This window comes from Lepisma saccharinum, chromosome 14 (assembly GCF_977018435.1).
Source record: "Lepisma saccharinum chromosome 14, izLepSacc3.1, whole genome shotgun sequence".
NCBI classification, from domain to species: Eukaryota; Metazoa; Arthropoda; class Insecta; order Zygentoma; family Lepismatidae; genus Lepisma; species Lepisma saccharinum.
Window position 1 is genome coordinate 63422886 of NC_139242.1, and position 15080 is coordinate 63437965.

Below are 15080 nucleotides of genomic sequence, written 5' to 3' on the forward strand. Positions count from 1 at the left end.
GGGAAACAAGTTTTTAGTCTTCGACTATCGGTTACTATTATGTGGTGTTTGAAATGAATTAGCCTACCACTATTGTAGAATTCAAAACAATCTTACGAGTATATTGAGAGATTTACCACATTTCATTGAAATTTTACCTTATTATTCAGAATTGATTGATTGATGTAATTTATTTTATTTCGATTTTCTGGCACTTTTGCCTAATCACGAAGAAATATTATCCAGAAGTCTTGAATATTGCTTCAAAAATTAAGTTATTTTGTTCCAGGAAGATAAACTCAAATTTTAATTTTCTAAAATGACAATGAGAAAAAAAAGTTTAATATAAAAGAAATTTATTTTAATAATATTTAATATTTGCACTTATACACTTTCCACATCAGTACAACAGCAAACTTATGATTGATTGTAAATGAAATACTCTTATATATACACAAAAAGGTGTATCCAAGAAAATTACTCTATACAGGTTTGTGCAAACAGTAAACAATCAGTTCTCATCAATTATACATAAAACATGTGTATCACAACCAGCATACACTGTAAACCCATGCACAGAGAATATCTGTTAAAAAGCAAACACAAGTAATCATGGCAAATATATTTAACATCGTTATATTTGCGTACTTTTAACTTCGCAGTGTTCAGAACTGTAATCACAGTTTTAAATATTATATGTTCAGCAACATTGTTTCGGGATTTCAACACTATTATTGAAGAGGCAGAGGGACTGTGCTAGTAGATTTTAAAGTTTATTTAAATGGGCAATTTTACAGAATATAATTCTTGCCTATTGTTGCTTGTTCTTTTTAAGGTTAACTTGCCCCGAAGAACCAAAAAAGTAAGCTATTATTCTGCGTAAGAAAATTAGGAAAGGAAATAACTAGTAACAAGTAATATTTGTGTATTTTGACTACTCAATCTTGCCTGAAATGCGTGTAATTAACGTTATATTTTTAGTCTGAAAATAGGCTGAAAGTTTTCTTCCTTAGAACAATTCTTCTAAGGTACATTTCACTACAAATAACTATATAACACTTTCAGTGGCGTAGCAAGAGGAGGCCGAAGTGGGCGACCGCCCGGGGCTTCGCGCCTGAAGAGGCCTCACGTCCCATGGGGTTTATACGAAAAATGTAATAAATAGAAGTAAAAAAAGATGATTGAAAAATACTAAATAAAATTGGGTGCAATAAAATTAAGACTGTTTTTATCTGGCTTTAAATTCTAGTTAAACGTTATAATTGAATGAATATGCCAAAACGGGCATAACATACAGGCAGGAGGGCCCAAAGCTTCAGGGTGCCTGAAATAAGTAAATATTATTGTTGTATTTCTCATATGAAACATTTACTAAAAATTCACGATAACTTGCTTGGATATTGACCCATTTATTATTTTCTTGAATAAGAAGCCCTTTGTCTTGTCTTTTCATCTTTCTCTTGAGCTTGCATTCCCGATTTTAATATGTTAACAAAAATAACAATAAAGTACCTCCAACTGGCAGGAAGCAAGTGTGAGGCATTTAAATGCTTGTGTTGTTTTCAACTCAAGAGGGCATGGATAATATTAGTTCTTCCTTCCTTCCTACAGCTTAAGTAAAATTGTTAAATATTCTCGTCAGTAATTTATTATTATTATTAAAATATGATATTTTGCTCACGTATCTCCGAAGATTTTTTACAGATTCACATTTAGATTTCAAATTTAAAGAACGGATGGGGGCCTCGCATACTAATCTCGCCCAGGACCTCGCGATATGTTGCTACGCCACTGAACACATTACAATACGAAACTACAACAACTTAATAAACCAGGTAACATTCACAGTCAAGTTTCAAGATTTGTAGACACAAACTTTCCATCATTACCACTTTTCATTCGCATCCTATGCGCTTTTACAGGATGTTTTTGTGCTGCTCTATGACGGTTTTGTTTCCATATTTAACCCACTCTGAACTCTATCGAACAATGCATCCGGTGTTAAGTGGGTTGTACAGGTACGTTCGTGTTCGGCATTTAGATGTACAAATCGACTAGAAAACTGTTCGGATGTCCACTGTTATCGGTGTCATTTTAAAAATATGTTTAATATTGCTTCTAAATGTATTGATCGCAAGTTCTAACGATGCGGACAGCAAGTGCGCAATTCTCGATTCTTCCTCAATTCTCAACTTTTACTAAGCAGCTGTTAAAAATAGTCATTGATATCTTAATATTTGCTTGAATATGGATGAGGTACTCCAGTTTAATTTTTTCTAACAAATTATAGTTTTTGTTTATTAAGTCATAAAAGTAAGTTTGCTGCTATAGAAAAATTCGTCTGCTTCAGAGTTTCATCTCTCAAGATCTGGCGCAACTAAGCGAGAGAATGGCTTCACTTTTGAGGCATAAAACAGACCTTTCAGTTATATATAGCTACAGATAAATGATCTAACATATATGAATGAATATGGTGTAGGACAATTTTGGTATACGTAGCTATGAACTTGACTGTGCGTTACTTAGTAACTTTAGAAAGACTATTATGCCCAGCAAACACTACTGATATTTTCTAGGAAAATGGATACACCTTTTTGCACTCTGTGGGCATTTAAGAAAACTTTTGTATTTACTCTGCTAAACAGTAAAATATGCTTTTTGAAGTTTGCAGACCACCATTTTTTCAAAATATGTCAAGAACAAAAACGAACGTAACATATCAAATACTTGTTATACCTGGGTAAATCTGGAATCACTATCAATTTTCGAAGCTAAAGATTTAAGCATAATACTGCTTAGCCGTATTAAGGAAGATACATTGCCAAACAAATTTACCAACCGTGTAAACATTCGCTTGTAACATATTTAAGTCCACCACGCCTTTCACTTTCTTTGCAATTCAAAACACTATGCAACAAAAACAAGGATACAATCACATGTATTATAAAACAGATCTTTAGCTTGAAACGAACAGAGCATATGCATTCATCCTTCATCAACGTCCATCGAAATCCGTTACTATCTGAATGTAATTCATTTCAGACAGGTTTTGTTATTTGAGATTTTAGATAAAATCTAAATTTTAGATAAAATTTAATATCCACACTTTCATTACGAAATATTAATTACAACGTAACAGAGTTTTTCATTCTATTTCTCTCAAACCTTTTACAGTATATTTTCGTACAAAAAAACGTTGGCACATACAGTATTCGTATTAGGACATTATGTAGTACTACAGAGGTAACCTAGTGCCTACTTAGAAATGATTTATTAAACTTATGCCAAGAACACTCGTTAAATACTATAGTGTAAAATCTACAACACTACATTCAACATTTTGAATGTAACAATATAATTATCTCAAATTTAATGACATTGGTGTTGTGTTACCATCCTTTTCAAAATTAATTATTCCATTGTCTTACTTTCTTTCTCTATTCCATTAATGGCCTGCTATTGTGTTAAAACATTGTCCAAACAAGATATTCCACTTCGAGTGTGCATCTTGCCAACATTGATTCCCCTGTTACCTTTCCTTAATTGTAATTTCAAGAATGGGTGTCATTTCAAATTGACATATGTTTCTACAGTATGACGTGAGACATCACAAAGCTTGTCAACTGCAATGTTGTCAAATATCATTACTGAATTGGCACCGTAACGATCTGCAGATTAAACAGATAATGAACTAGCGCAACTATATGTGATAAGAGGAAATGTAATAAGAATAACAGGGAATTTAATGATGAATTAGGAGTTGTAGGATACACTACACTGGACAAACAGTATGAAATTCAAAGTTTAAAATTATTGGGATAAGCTTAACAGAAGATAACAGTTTCCTTTAACGAAAATACATTTCTAAAGACGGCAAACTTATGACAAAGTTTTAAAGGTGAAATGAGAAAAAAATAACTACAATGGACAACACATGCAAATCCAAATACCGATCCTCAGTATAATTCGAGTCAAACATTTCTCATTAAATCTGTTGAAATTGAAGGCATGTACGTTGCATAAAGTTAGTGAGTATCGATAAAACAGATAGAAAGTAAAATATATTTACAATCTATTTGTAAAGAACCACAAGTTTAAAGCTAGAAATTTAGAAAATATCTAATATTTAAACACGTTATATCACAACAGCTTTAAAAAGGCTTCACAGTATCACTAATGTAAGTTCGTAATCATAATATATGGTATGCTGGATAAGGAACCTGTGAACTACATGGAAGAGTAATTTATCTAAAATAATCATAACTGGTAAGTTTTCATTAATATTAAGTGACAAATCCACTAATTTTTAAACGTTGTTCTAAAGAGTGCAACCAATTTTAAGATTACCAACTAATTTACATAAGCTATAATATTTGTGGAATGCATGATTACACAATATCTCACTGTAATTGAATACTGTTGTTCCGCAACACTTGCTATTCATTTCTGAGTACAGAGCAAATTTTCCACTAGAAATTATACGACACACAGAGTTTTATTACATATACTCGTATTTTCATTGCATAACTGTTCTTATTGGCTGTGCTACAGTACTGTTAAAATATAAGTAAACAAAATTATAATTAGTTTGGCAATTTTATGAGTTACACTACACATAACATTAGAGCACAACGCTTGAGTATATCAATTATTGAGAAAGATAGAAAATACATTTTACAACTAAATAAAGTAATTTCAATGCTTGTCAACAATCTCACTAAAGTTTTATATAAACAATGTTAATTACAATATTGTGTCTTGTCTTACAACTATAACTGCATTAAAGTGCATCAACAACATGAATGGGGTTATTTTAACATTGTACAGTAACAATTGCAACTATGTCTTACTGCATGTAAAGTCTGCCTTCGTGGCGCTTCCCATTTCTTGGCGAATTTGCTTTAACAGGCATAAATATTGCGTCTTACATGTACTGAAGTCTAAAAATGAATATATTCGGACAATTGATTTAGTTTTAGTATTTTTTAAAGGATTGTTTAATGTATGGCGTACCGCTAGACCTTGGATAATGTTCAGGACAAGATTCCTGTCGGATAATGAAGTAACTTTTAAGATGCCTCAATCAGTTAATCAGAGAAAACCAGATAGAAGTAATTCGTCTCGGATAGTAAGGAGATCTTCAACTAGAATTGCTGCAAGGAATGCTGAAGATAAAGGCCATACTAACAAAGAGGAAATTGAAATTAAATTTGTTACCCAAAGAAAGCAGCGCAGACGTACGAGGAAGTATGAGCTGCCTGATGGAGGATCCATTCATCTTAAATATTTGTAAATGAGAACAAGGCTGAAAGTCGCATTCTAGTTTTGTTACAAAGTCACCGAATCTTGCTGTGGAAGATTATGTGAGGAAGCAGCAGGAACGAAAAGATATGAACACTGGCAACCAAGGAAGTGAGAGAAAGCCTATGGTGGCAACTAAGAAAGCCAGGTTTCGTTCCAATAGTGACTGCAGTTTGCAAAGAGAATTTCAATAAAACACAGGAGAATGTGTCACCTCATGTGCGTTTCACAGGCAGCGGTGCTTCTACTTTCAGAAGTTCTCTAAGGGCACATGAGAGCAACAGACAGAACGAAGCTGAGAAGATAATGGAGAAGGCTCCTGTGAAATGAAAGAGAGATCATATAACCAAAGAGCAAAAGTACCTATTGCTAGGATTTCCCTCAAACAGAAGATTCAACCTCCTGATGCAACATAGGAGGATGAATTAAGGAAGCATCAAATACATCACAAGCATACAAGCATTACTTACAATTCATATTACTATATTTCATATATTATGGCTTCAAAAAATTATATTTTTATATAAGGTAATTGCGGTTCATACAAGCTTTTCATTGAACTGGTTGTTACAATATCATGTAGCAAAATAACCCTTGAGGATATTGTATCTTGATGGAATTTAATTATCAATTTACAAACATAAACATGTCTACATACATAGCCTAACTGATTGAGTGTATGGAGCATATACTACTAAGCACAGCTCGACTGTGTATGTCTAATGTACACTTACCAGTTAAGATTTAAAACAAATTCCTCACTATTTCTATTTCATATCCTTCATATATGATGCCTCACATAGAACACACACACAGGGTAAAACTAAAAGAGCACCTAACGTAAGGTTATTTTTTCACTGAAATCTCATATTTATGTAAGATCACATGACATTTTATTTATGAGAATACAAAAGTTCACAACTCCCGAGTAATGGGATCATATGAAGTACAATTTTATTTTTTATAACAAAACACAATTGCATCTCTGTCAGAAAATGTAGTTTCAAGCGACTTACATTATAATTTGATTTTATAAACAGATGGTATATGTATATATATAACGGGAATATACATATATTTTCTATTTTTTTTACCAACACTCTTGCAATTATTATCTGCAAATCGCACAGATAACTTGCAACTCTCAAAAGAACAAATCAAATTTAATGAACTCGTTAGTACAGGCTTTGATTCCTAATAAACAACACAGATTTAATATTCACATAAAAAAGGCTCAGAAAAGAAGAAGTCAAATAGCCGTTGCATTGATAACAGACTTCCAGAAAAGAGATAAATGATTAGCAATGAAATCCACAGAAGAGATACACAAGAAATTTAGTAGGAAATAATCTGTCCTTGCAAAAACCGAACAGATTAAGGAGAGAACTATTATACCAATGAAGACAGTATCACAAATACTATAAAACTGGGTTAAACACTATTTGTTTTTTCATAGTTCCGTCAGGAAACCATTTTGTATGTGACCGAATAACAAAAAGTACATTGCCCAGTTTTATGACGAAATGAAGAAAAAATCTTAATCTTCTAAGTACTTTGCCACTAGAGTTGGAACTGGACTTAAAATCTTTTTCATCCTCTAATTGAGAACACTTTTTCAAGTATTATACATAATTTACATACCTATCACATTATAGTCTTTAAGTACGTAGAGACTTACTCTTTGCAGTAAATAACGTGCAACAACTCGACATGAAACAGCTACTCTACAATCAACAAAATAAATATATATTTCTGTTTTTTACATACCTGCAACTAAGTACATTAGAAAATATGAGATATCTTGTATATTCCAAACGTTACAGCAAGGCACTTGAAATATTATGAAGTTACCTACCATGCAGTTATATCACAGCCAAACTTGCACAAGGAATTGCATTGTACAACTGACACCTCTTGTGGAGGCTCTGTTAAACATTTCGACGCTGCAGGAAAGAAAATCTTTGAAGCAGCAATGCCGAGAGCAGCTAAAAACTTCCTTAAGTACAGCAGCTATGGAAAGAAGAACAGCCTGTTACAAAGGCAAGTTTTGGCGACGAAGTAGTTCCTGCTTCTTAACGACGTAATGCCACAACTCTGATATCGTGTCCGTTGAAAAATCTGGTGCACCGAACAGGAATCCTATATCTGAGTCAACTTGGGAGCTCATCAGCCTCTCCGCGTCTGCGACGCTCAGGACCCAGTTGGAAGCTAAGTGAGTGTGGCTCACGTTCGCCTTAACGGCTAACGTTCCAGTAACGTGCACATCGTCGATCCAGAAGTAGGGTGACTTCTGGGCCTCCTGGTAGAGCAGGTACACAATATCAGGAGAATATATCACGCCCCAACCTGCACAGTACGCCGGGTACAGTTTGTTGGGATACTCGTTGTACGAAACTCGCCACTTGGATCTGTACGATCGTTTCACGTACGCGAAAGGGAACCTGCTACAAAGTAGCAAGCGTCTGGCTCCGTGAACGGACAGGCGCGTCGCGATAAAGTCAAGAAGGCGGGGTGTGTTCACAAAAACGTCGTCGTCGCACTTGAGGACATAGCGAACCTTATGGCAATAGTACGTTACCCACTTAAGACCCATTATATGCTTGTAGGTCATGTTGCGGTAGCTGTCGACGAAGCTACCTTGCACCAGATCGTGGTACCTGTCGTTCTCATCTTCGAGCGTGAACTGGAGTTCCGGTGACGACACCTGCCCGATCAGGAAGAGCACACGGACGTCGGGATTCCGTTTCTGGGACCCCCACGTGTTCCTTATAGTCTGGCGTTTATCGAAATTCCCTGGAGCCGAGTGCACGAGCACCAGAAGTAACACAGTCGACTGCCTCCCAGTTTCGTTGCATGGGAAGTTGTTCATGAGGAAGGTGAAGTTATCGAGATCTATCAGAGTCCCGTAGTCCGACGCCTGGATGCTGTCCAGAGGCGGCAGGAGCGACAGGTTCTCCGACAGCAGGACGTACTTCAGGGGCGGGTCTTCGGGGGGAGGGCACGCCGACAGCCACAGCAGGAGGCAGCAGGAGACCAGGAGAAGTCCAACGCCCAGGTGGATGCGCTGCACCTGCCCCGATGCAAGTCGCCACGGCTCGATCATGACGCTACGGCGACTCACACATGAGTATGCACGGGCGAGTCGCCGCCTTGCTGCAGCTAGAAAAAGGGCCGTTTCCAACAGTGGGCTGGGAGATGAGACATTGCACCGCCTCAGACAGCTGGAAAAGAGAAAAAACAGACTGAAAAAACAAATAACGACATACAAACTGAAATAATTTTGTGATTATAATGCTCATAACGTCAATAGTCTAATACATCTGCATGCGGTGTCTACACGTAATCTACGTTTAAAATTTACACACTATACCTAGACAATAATAACCTACACTAAAAATTAATTTAAAACTGTGTTCTGAAGAAAAAGTGCCATTTTCAATGGTATTGATTCGTTTCCAGCTGAAAACAATCCAATGTACTTATAACAATAAATTCCCGTACTCTATTTCTATTCTATTTCAAACGACTACTTTTGGGAGAACGTAAAATATAGAAGAAAAAAAAGCTTGGCAATAGTGAGACAACAGTAGGATATGTTTCCGTCAACCACGACAATATTTCCTACATTTTGTTTGATACTCAGCGGAAAATTGTTCATAACTGTAAAGTTTGAGTCTTGTTTTTAAGTCCACTTTATGCACGGAAAGTCTAATCGGGATTGGACCTACAGTTTAAAGTGGATCCAAAATACTATGTGCCTCCACCCGGGAATCCTTGATTGCAAGGCAACGACGCTACCACTACGCCATCGGGGTTATAACTGTCTATACGTAGAATACAGACTGTCGCTGTTAACGCGCAGTCACACATTACTGATGTGGACAATGTAATTATGCAAACTGCATGGTGAAAAGTAAAAGTGGGCTGAATGCTCTTGCGTTTATATTGTTGAATGATGAGAAGAACTTGCATTCTGATTCTCAAATTACAAACATGTTGTCCAACCATTGTCACGTGTCTCTTCCTCTACTCTTCACTTTTAACAAACAGTTAGGCCTAATGTTTGGAAGAGAATACGAATATTTTGTTGTCAATAGGATTGTGCTAAGCTGAATCAGAGTCGACATGATTGATAACTGAACGTCTCCTTCCTTCGTTGTATAGCCAATGAAATCTACGTACAGGTTATGTGTTGACCACGAACGCAGACATAGTTGTTGGTTTATTAACTATATATATATATATATATATATATATATATATATATATATATATATATTTACCAGCTGCGGCGTTGCTCTGTGAGTAAGGCCAAACTGAGTATAATAATATAAAATATTCCACCCTCTTAAGAATTTTATTTCGGGGGTGGGAGCTCATCCCATATGAACAGCAGCTCTGCAGCTACATAACACTTATAAAATGCGGCATGATTATAAACCAACACAACATTTGTAGGGTTCTTAAAGGTCCATGAATTTTAAATAAATCTATTCCCGGTCGAGGGGACAAAATCGGCAAGCGTACATGGGTTCTGGATCGTAAAGAACCTTTTTATGTTTAAAGTTTCTCAATTCGGTCCAAGAATATTTTTTTTCGGATGAATTTAAATACGGTCAAGGGACCTTTTTTTTTCGGACCAATATAAATAAGGTCCAGGAACCTTCTTCCCCCCCACCCCCAGGGTAAGGGTCCTGATTGAGTGAAAAAATCAAAAACTTTTAATGGATATTTGGACTCGTGGAAGCTTTTTTTTTGTGCGAAAAAGAAGCAGAACCGAAATATTTTTAGAAGCTCATCAAAACAGTTGAAAGTCACGGTTTCACCTGTTGAACGCAAAGGCTCCTCCGGTAAATTGAAATGTAGCAGCTTGCCCGAACATGAAGTTGATTCACGAAATCGCCACCAGGAGAAAAGTTTGCGGGCTTTGTCTACAGATGGCAGCAGTATCGGGAGAAAATGCCTCCGCCGCATTAGTTTAGTTTTTCTCACTTTCGCATTTTAAAAAAGACAAAACAGCACCATTTATTTTTTAGTTTCATTTTTTTATTTGGAAGGAAAAAAAAAACATCCGTGGGTCGCCACTGTGGTACTGGATTTTTAAGTGAGGAATGAGGGAATTCCATTTACTTCCGAGTTATAACAGACAACCTCGTGTCTGGTGTTTTTGGATCTATTGTGGACAGAATGATGAGACACCAAATCTATTCCAGAATCGGTTTCCCGCGTGGCAGCCAGATGCCCTACCCACTGATTTACCTGTTACTTATCGAGACCTTATTTAACTCTCACCACCACCAGCAATAATATAACAACGTGGAGATTAAATTCATGTTACATGATGGAGTTTAACTCAGTTTTTTAAAACAAGTAAATTACCCTTAAATATTCGCGTACGCAGAGGGGGAGCTGATGGGGCTACAGCTCTTCCAAAATTGAGAAAATCAATATTTTGAAATAAAAGCAGTGAAGAACTCGGGGGGGAAAAAACAGGTGCAAACCTGCTTAAAATGACCGCACATAACTATTTTTGATAATAGAAAGCTCTAAATAGGTATACATAATATATTGTTGTATGCCTCCCCCTCCCAACAAGGCTGTTATGTATCATCCACCTTTACAATTCCAACTAGCCCCGAAAAAAAATTATCCGTACGCCAGTGCCCTTGCACACAGAAAAGTTCGTTTGGAGTAACCAAATAGTTTTTCGTAACCATATACACATACAAATGATCGTTCACTAAAACCAAATTGTTTTAGAAATCGTGCACATATGGTTCGAGTTTATACACACACACACACACCAAATTATTTAGTCAAAATTATCAAATTTAGTAAATTTTTTGTTTGCGGTTACCAAAAAGTTTAACTAGCGTGGCTCGTTGGTTCAAACAAGTTCGTCTATGATGTATATGTGGCGTCGTCTTGAATGATTTATGGGGATTGTCATCTTACTTTTATTCTTCGTACAGCGCTGAAGTTTTCACGCGTGTGTAAGAGGTAAATCCGAAGCCTGTTGCACGCGACTGGGGTAGAGATTACAGAGCCTCACGTGGACATCCAAAGTTTACGAGCGTAACCTTATTCTTACGTTAAACAGCCACGCAATATTGCCTATGATGCACGCAACACCTCGGCTCCATCAAACATACCTAAAATTATCTTTTGCGTGTGCATTTCTGCCCTCCATACAGAGAATCAGATGTCAACTTTCAAATGTTTTGAACTGTAAGTTGTATTCGCAAAATTTCTGCAGAAGAACGGAATGAACTATAGCTACTATATACCCTTTGCTCTCCGATTCGAATTCGGTGTGAGAGGGTATTTCTGTGTTATGGTGCTTGCGAGGTTTAGGGAACACTGTAGGTACTAAAGAGTTTCCCATCCCAACAGGCTTTCTTGTCTTTTTTGGACCTAACAGCTTGGTCTCTATCCATCCATTATATACACACACACACACAACATATTTATATCTACCTACAATTTTGTCATTTTATATTTAAATAAATATAAATTTATGTTCTTAAATATTACATTTCACGCACATATCTACATACAATTAGCGTACACACCTGTAATTCATCCCTTCATAAAAAGTTTTAGATCTTGGTTATGTATTCTTCTAAAAAAAACTATAGCTATAGTATGTAACATTGTTATTCGTACACATAGAATTTCCGAGGAAAAAATGTCATATCTACTAGTAAATATAATCATTTTCATATCTACCAGGAAATTAATGTTAATGAAGGTTTCACCAACAAATGTCAATAAAAATGTATGCTCAAAGTGTATAAACAGAGCATATAATTTGAGTGAAAAGAGAAAAACACGCTCTTTCATGCAACATTGTTATACGCATCAAAGTATTAGAACTGCCAGTCAATTTGCTCTGAATATACTTTTTTATTTTATATTTTAAGTGTACGAATAGAAAAGTTGTACAAAAAATGGCATGTTTCTCTTTCAGTTTAATTAAATTTATTATCGTCATTGTTTATACAGAATTTGGGTAAGATTTTATGTTCCTAATGATATTAGTTATTGAATTGTAAAGAAACAATTTCAAAAGAGTGTATTTCCTTTCAGATATTAAAGCATTTTCTTTGAAAATCCGTGTGTACGAATAAGAATGTTACATACTGTATATACAGCCAGTTCTTATATCCGGGTTGTATTGTTATTTAAACCCAATGTGTCTAGAATAGCTTTTCTCAAAGGGTATGCTGCGAAAATCCACAACAAAAACATTAAGCATGAGCATATACAAAACAGACATATGTACGAAATATTTTAATAATGCTATGGGTTGTTCAGTACGGGGAGGAATTGCAAATACACTCGGGCAAAGTGATTGCGAACCCAGCCATATTCATTCACATTGAAGGAAGGAAAGTATTGTATTTTATCCTCCAAAACAGACAGATGTTCTGAAATCAAACTGGAAGCAATATTCGATCAGTAGCAGCTGTGGAAGGAAACTTTTCAAAGGATACAGTTTTCAACTTTGGACCTCCACATTTTCCTTTTGGAAGAACTTTGGACCTCCACATTTTCCTTTTTCCTTGTCACTTGATGTAATGATATTTTCTTCCTTCCTCAAATCACCAAACATATCGGCTAGCTATGCAACTTTTGAACAATGTTTCCTCGTTAATGAGGGCAGCAAAATTAGGTTTCTTTGCGGCAGACATTGGTAATAATTCATTTCTCAGTTCATTAAATTTGAATGCCTTTCTTTTGGCAACCAATGAATGTTGGTGTGAAGGGTCAGAATTTCATGAAGAGCGCCTGCTTTCTGGCTTTTAATATACCGTATCGTACCCAAGGTATTGGGTAAGAAGTATAAAGTCTTATGGGAGTTGCGTTACGATACGTAGTTAACCATCGCAACAACAGAGCCCATTACATTATTTAGGATTGGAGCCTTCGAAATGCTACAACATGCACGGTTGCAATCTACTGTGTTTTGCTCGGAAAACTGTTGGATGGGAGCGAGTCATGTTCAACCCAATCTAATTATACAGGGTGTCCACAAAGTCTCTTTACAACTTTCCACATGTATTACGTACACCCTGTACTATGACAGATCATGGTGTTTGTTGCATAATAAATTGTAAATATCAAAGTTTTAATGGGAATTTCAGTTGTTTCAGGTGCCCCACTGACGTAGCAGGCTGTGTAGTATGAAAATGTTGTTTCCGCAATAGAAAGTGCAGTGCGTTGCTTGGTTCATCGAAACAAACTCTCATACACAAACGCAACGACATCTCAGGACCAAGTATGAGAAAACCAATCATGTCGTCCTACTATCCGCCAATGGCACCAGAAATTTATGGAGATTGGGTCCGTGTTGGATCAAGATCGTATTGGTCGCCCAAGAATATCGAATGAAGACATCGAACGTGTTCGTAATTTATTTTCATGAACGCCAAGAAGGCACCTTACAAGCTTTTATGTCGAACGACGAAAGAATTTGCCCTCCCAACATTCACTCAATCACTTTAATTTCGATTTGATAAGAGAAAAATATGTATCAAAACAGTTTGTAAACTATCTGAACCTTTTGTTTAACACACACACACTGCTGGAAGGAAAAGCAAATTAGTAATATTCAAGGCAGAGAGAACGAGAATAACATATTACTGTTAGGAACACTGTTCTTTGTTCTTCGAGACAGTCAATGGATTCATTCTTAGGTAAGATTTATTCCAGTGATTGAAATGGCTATTACCACGAACTTCTAGGTTCGCCACCGCCATTAACAATGAATTGTGCTTTACTGTTGTGACTACTTTTTGTTGGCAGTGTGTGTGTGGGGGGTGGGGGGAGTCAGGGTGCGAAATCATGGGGGTACAGTGTTCCCCCCACCAACAATCTTGGCCTCAAAAATCCCAACCAAAATTTTCGGGGGGATAGTTTTTGTTACAACAAACAAAAGATAAACAACTACTTTTAATTTCAAATATACTGTACTAAGAATAATATCGAATACATATACAAATTAGTGTAGTTGTGAGTGTTCAATGCTTTTTCTCTCTCAAGAGATCATTAACAAATCTACGTCAATACGCACAATAAAATAAAAACAAGAATGCAAAACAATAATAACTATAAAATGTAATTGATTTAAATTAACATATAGCAAAAACTTAATAAAAATTTACACATAATAAAACCACTTCAAGTATTTCATAATTTATTAACATTTTTAACCAGTTAGTAAAGGACGTAGTTTGCTACTATATAATATTAATATCTGATATATTTTAACAAATTTATTTATTTTTGGGTAATTAATAATATATTTTTAATTTAGTAATTTATTTTTACTTTTAATAACATTATAAATATATATATCGTATAATTTATATGTATGTTTGTGGGGAGGGGGTTGTAGATTAAGATCTTTCTCCCCCCACCAGTCTTAAATGATTTCGCACCCTTGGGGGGGGGGTATTACGTAGTTTATGCTCTCCCAAAATATATGAAGGCATCTTGAGAGTACGGATGTTGGGCTTGAAGGCGCTGGCAACCATCGACCCAGAACGTTGCGACAAACCACCAGCCGCGGAAGTGTTCACATCAGCGCCGTATCATTTACAGCGACATCTGGTACCCTCCTTGGCAGGTTTTATCTGTGATCCTCCAAGTGAAACATTTTGTGTGAGCGTCCGATTTCTTCGACGCCAGAGGGAGTCTGCCGCAAGCCTTTGCCATCGATTTCTGCTAAATTTAGAGCCGAAAAACGACTGGATGAAAAGAACGAGGCCGAAGGGAAAAAAAAAAAAGTTTCCACA

At 36.1% G+C, this 15080-nt stretch overlaps 1 protein-coding gene across 1 annotated transcript in view; it reads right to left on the bottom strand.

Moving 5' to 3' along the window:
* Positions 1-332: 332 nt before the first annotated feature.
* Positions 333-15080, bottom strand: part of LOC145998955 (beta-1,3-galactosyltransferase 5) — a 75800-nt gene continuing 61052 nt past the window's right edge. Inside the window, exon 2 of the mRNA XM_083135786.1 lies at positions 333-8501. Within this exon, the coding sequence (XP_082991912.1) occupies positions 7313-8383 (1071 nt within the window). The 5' untranslated portion in view covers positions 8384-8501 and the 3' untranslated portion in view covers positions 333-7312. The remainder of the gene's footprint in view (positions 8502-15080) is intronic.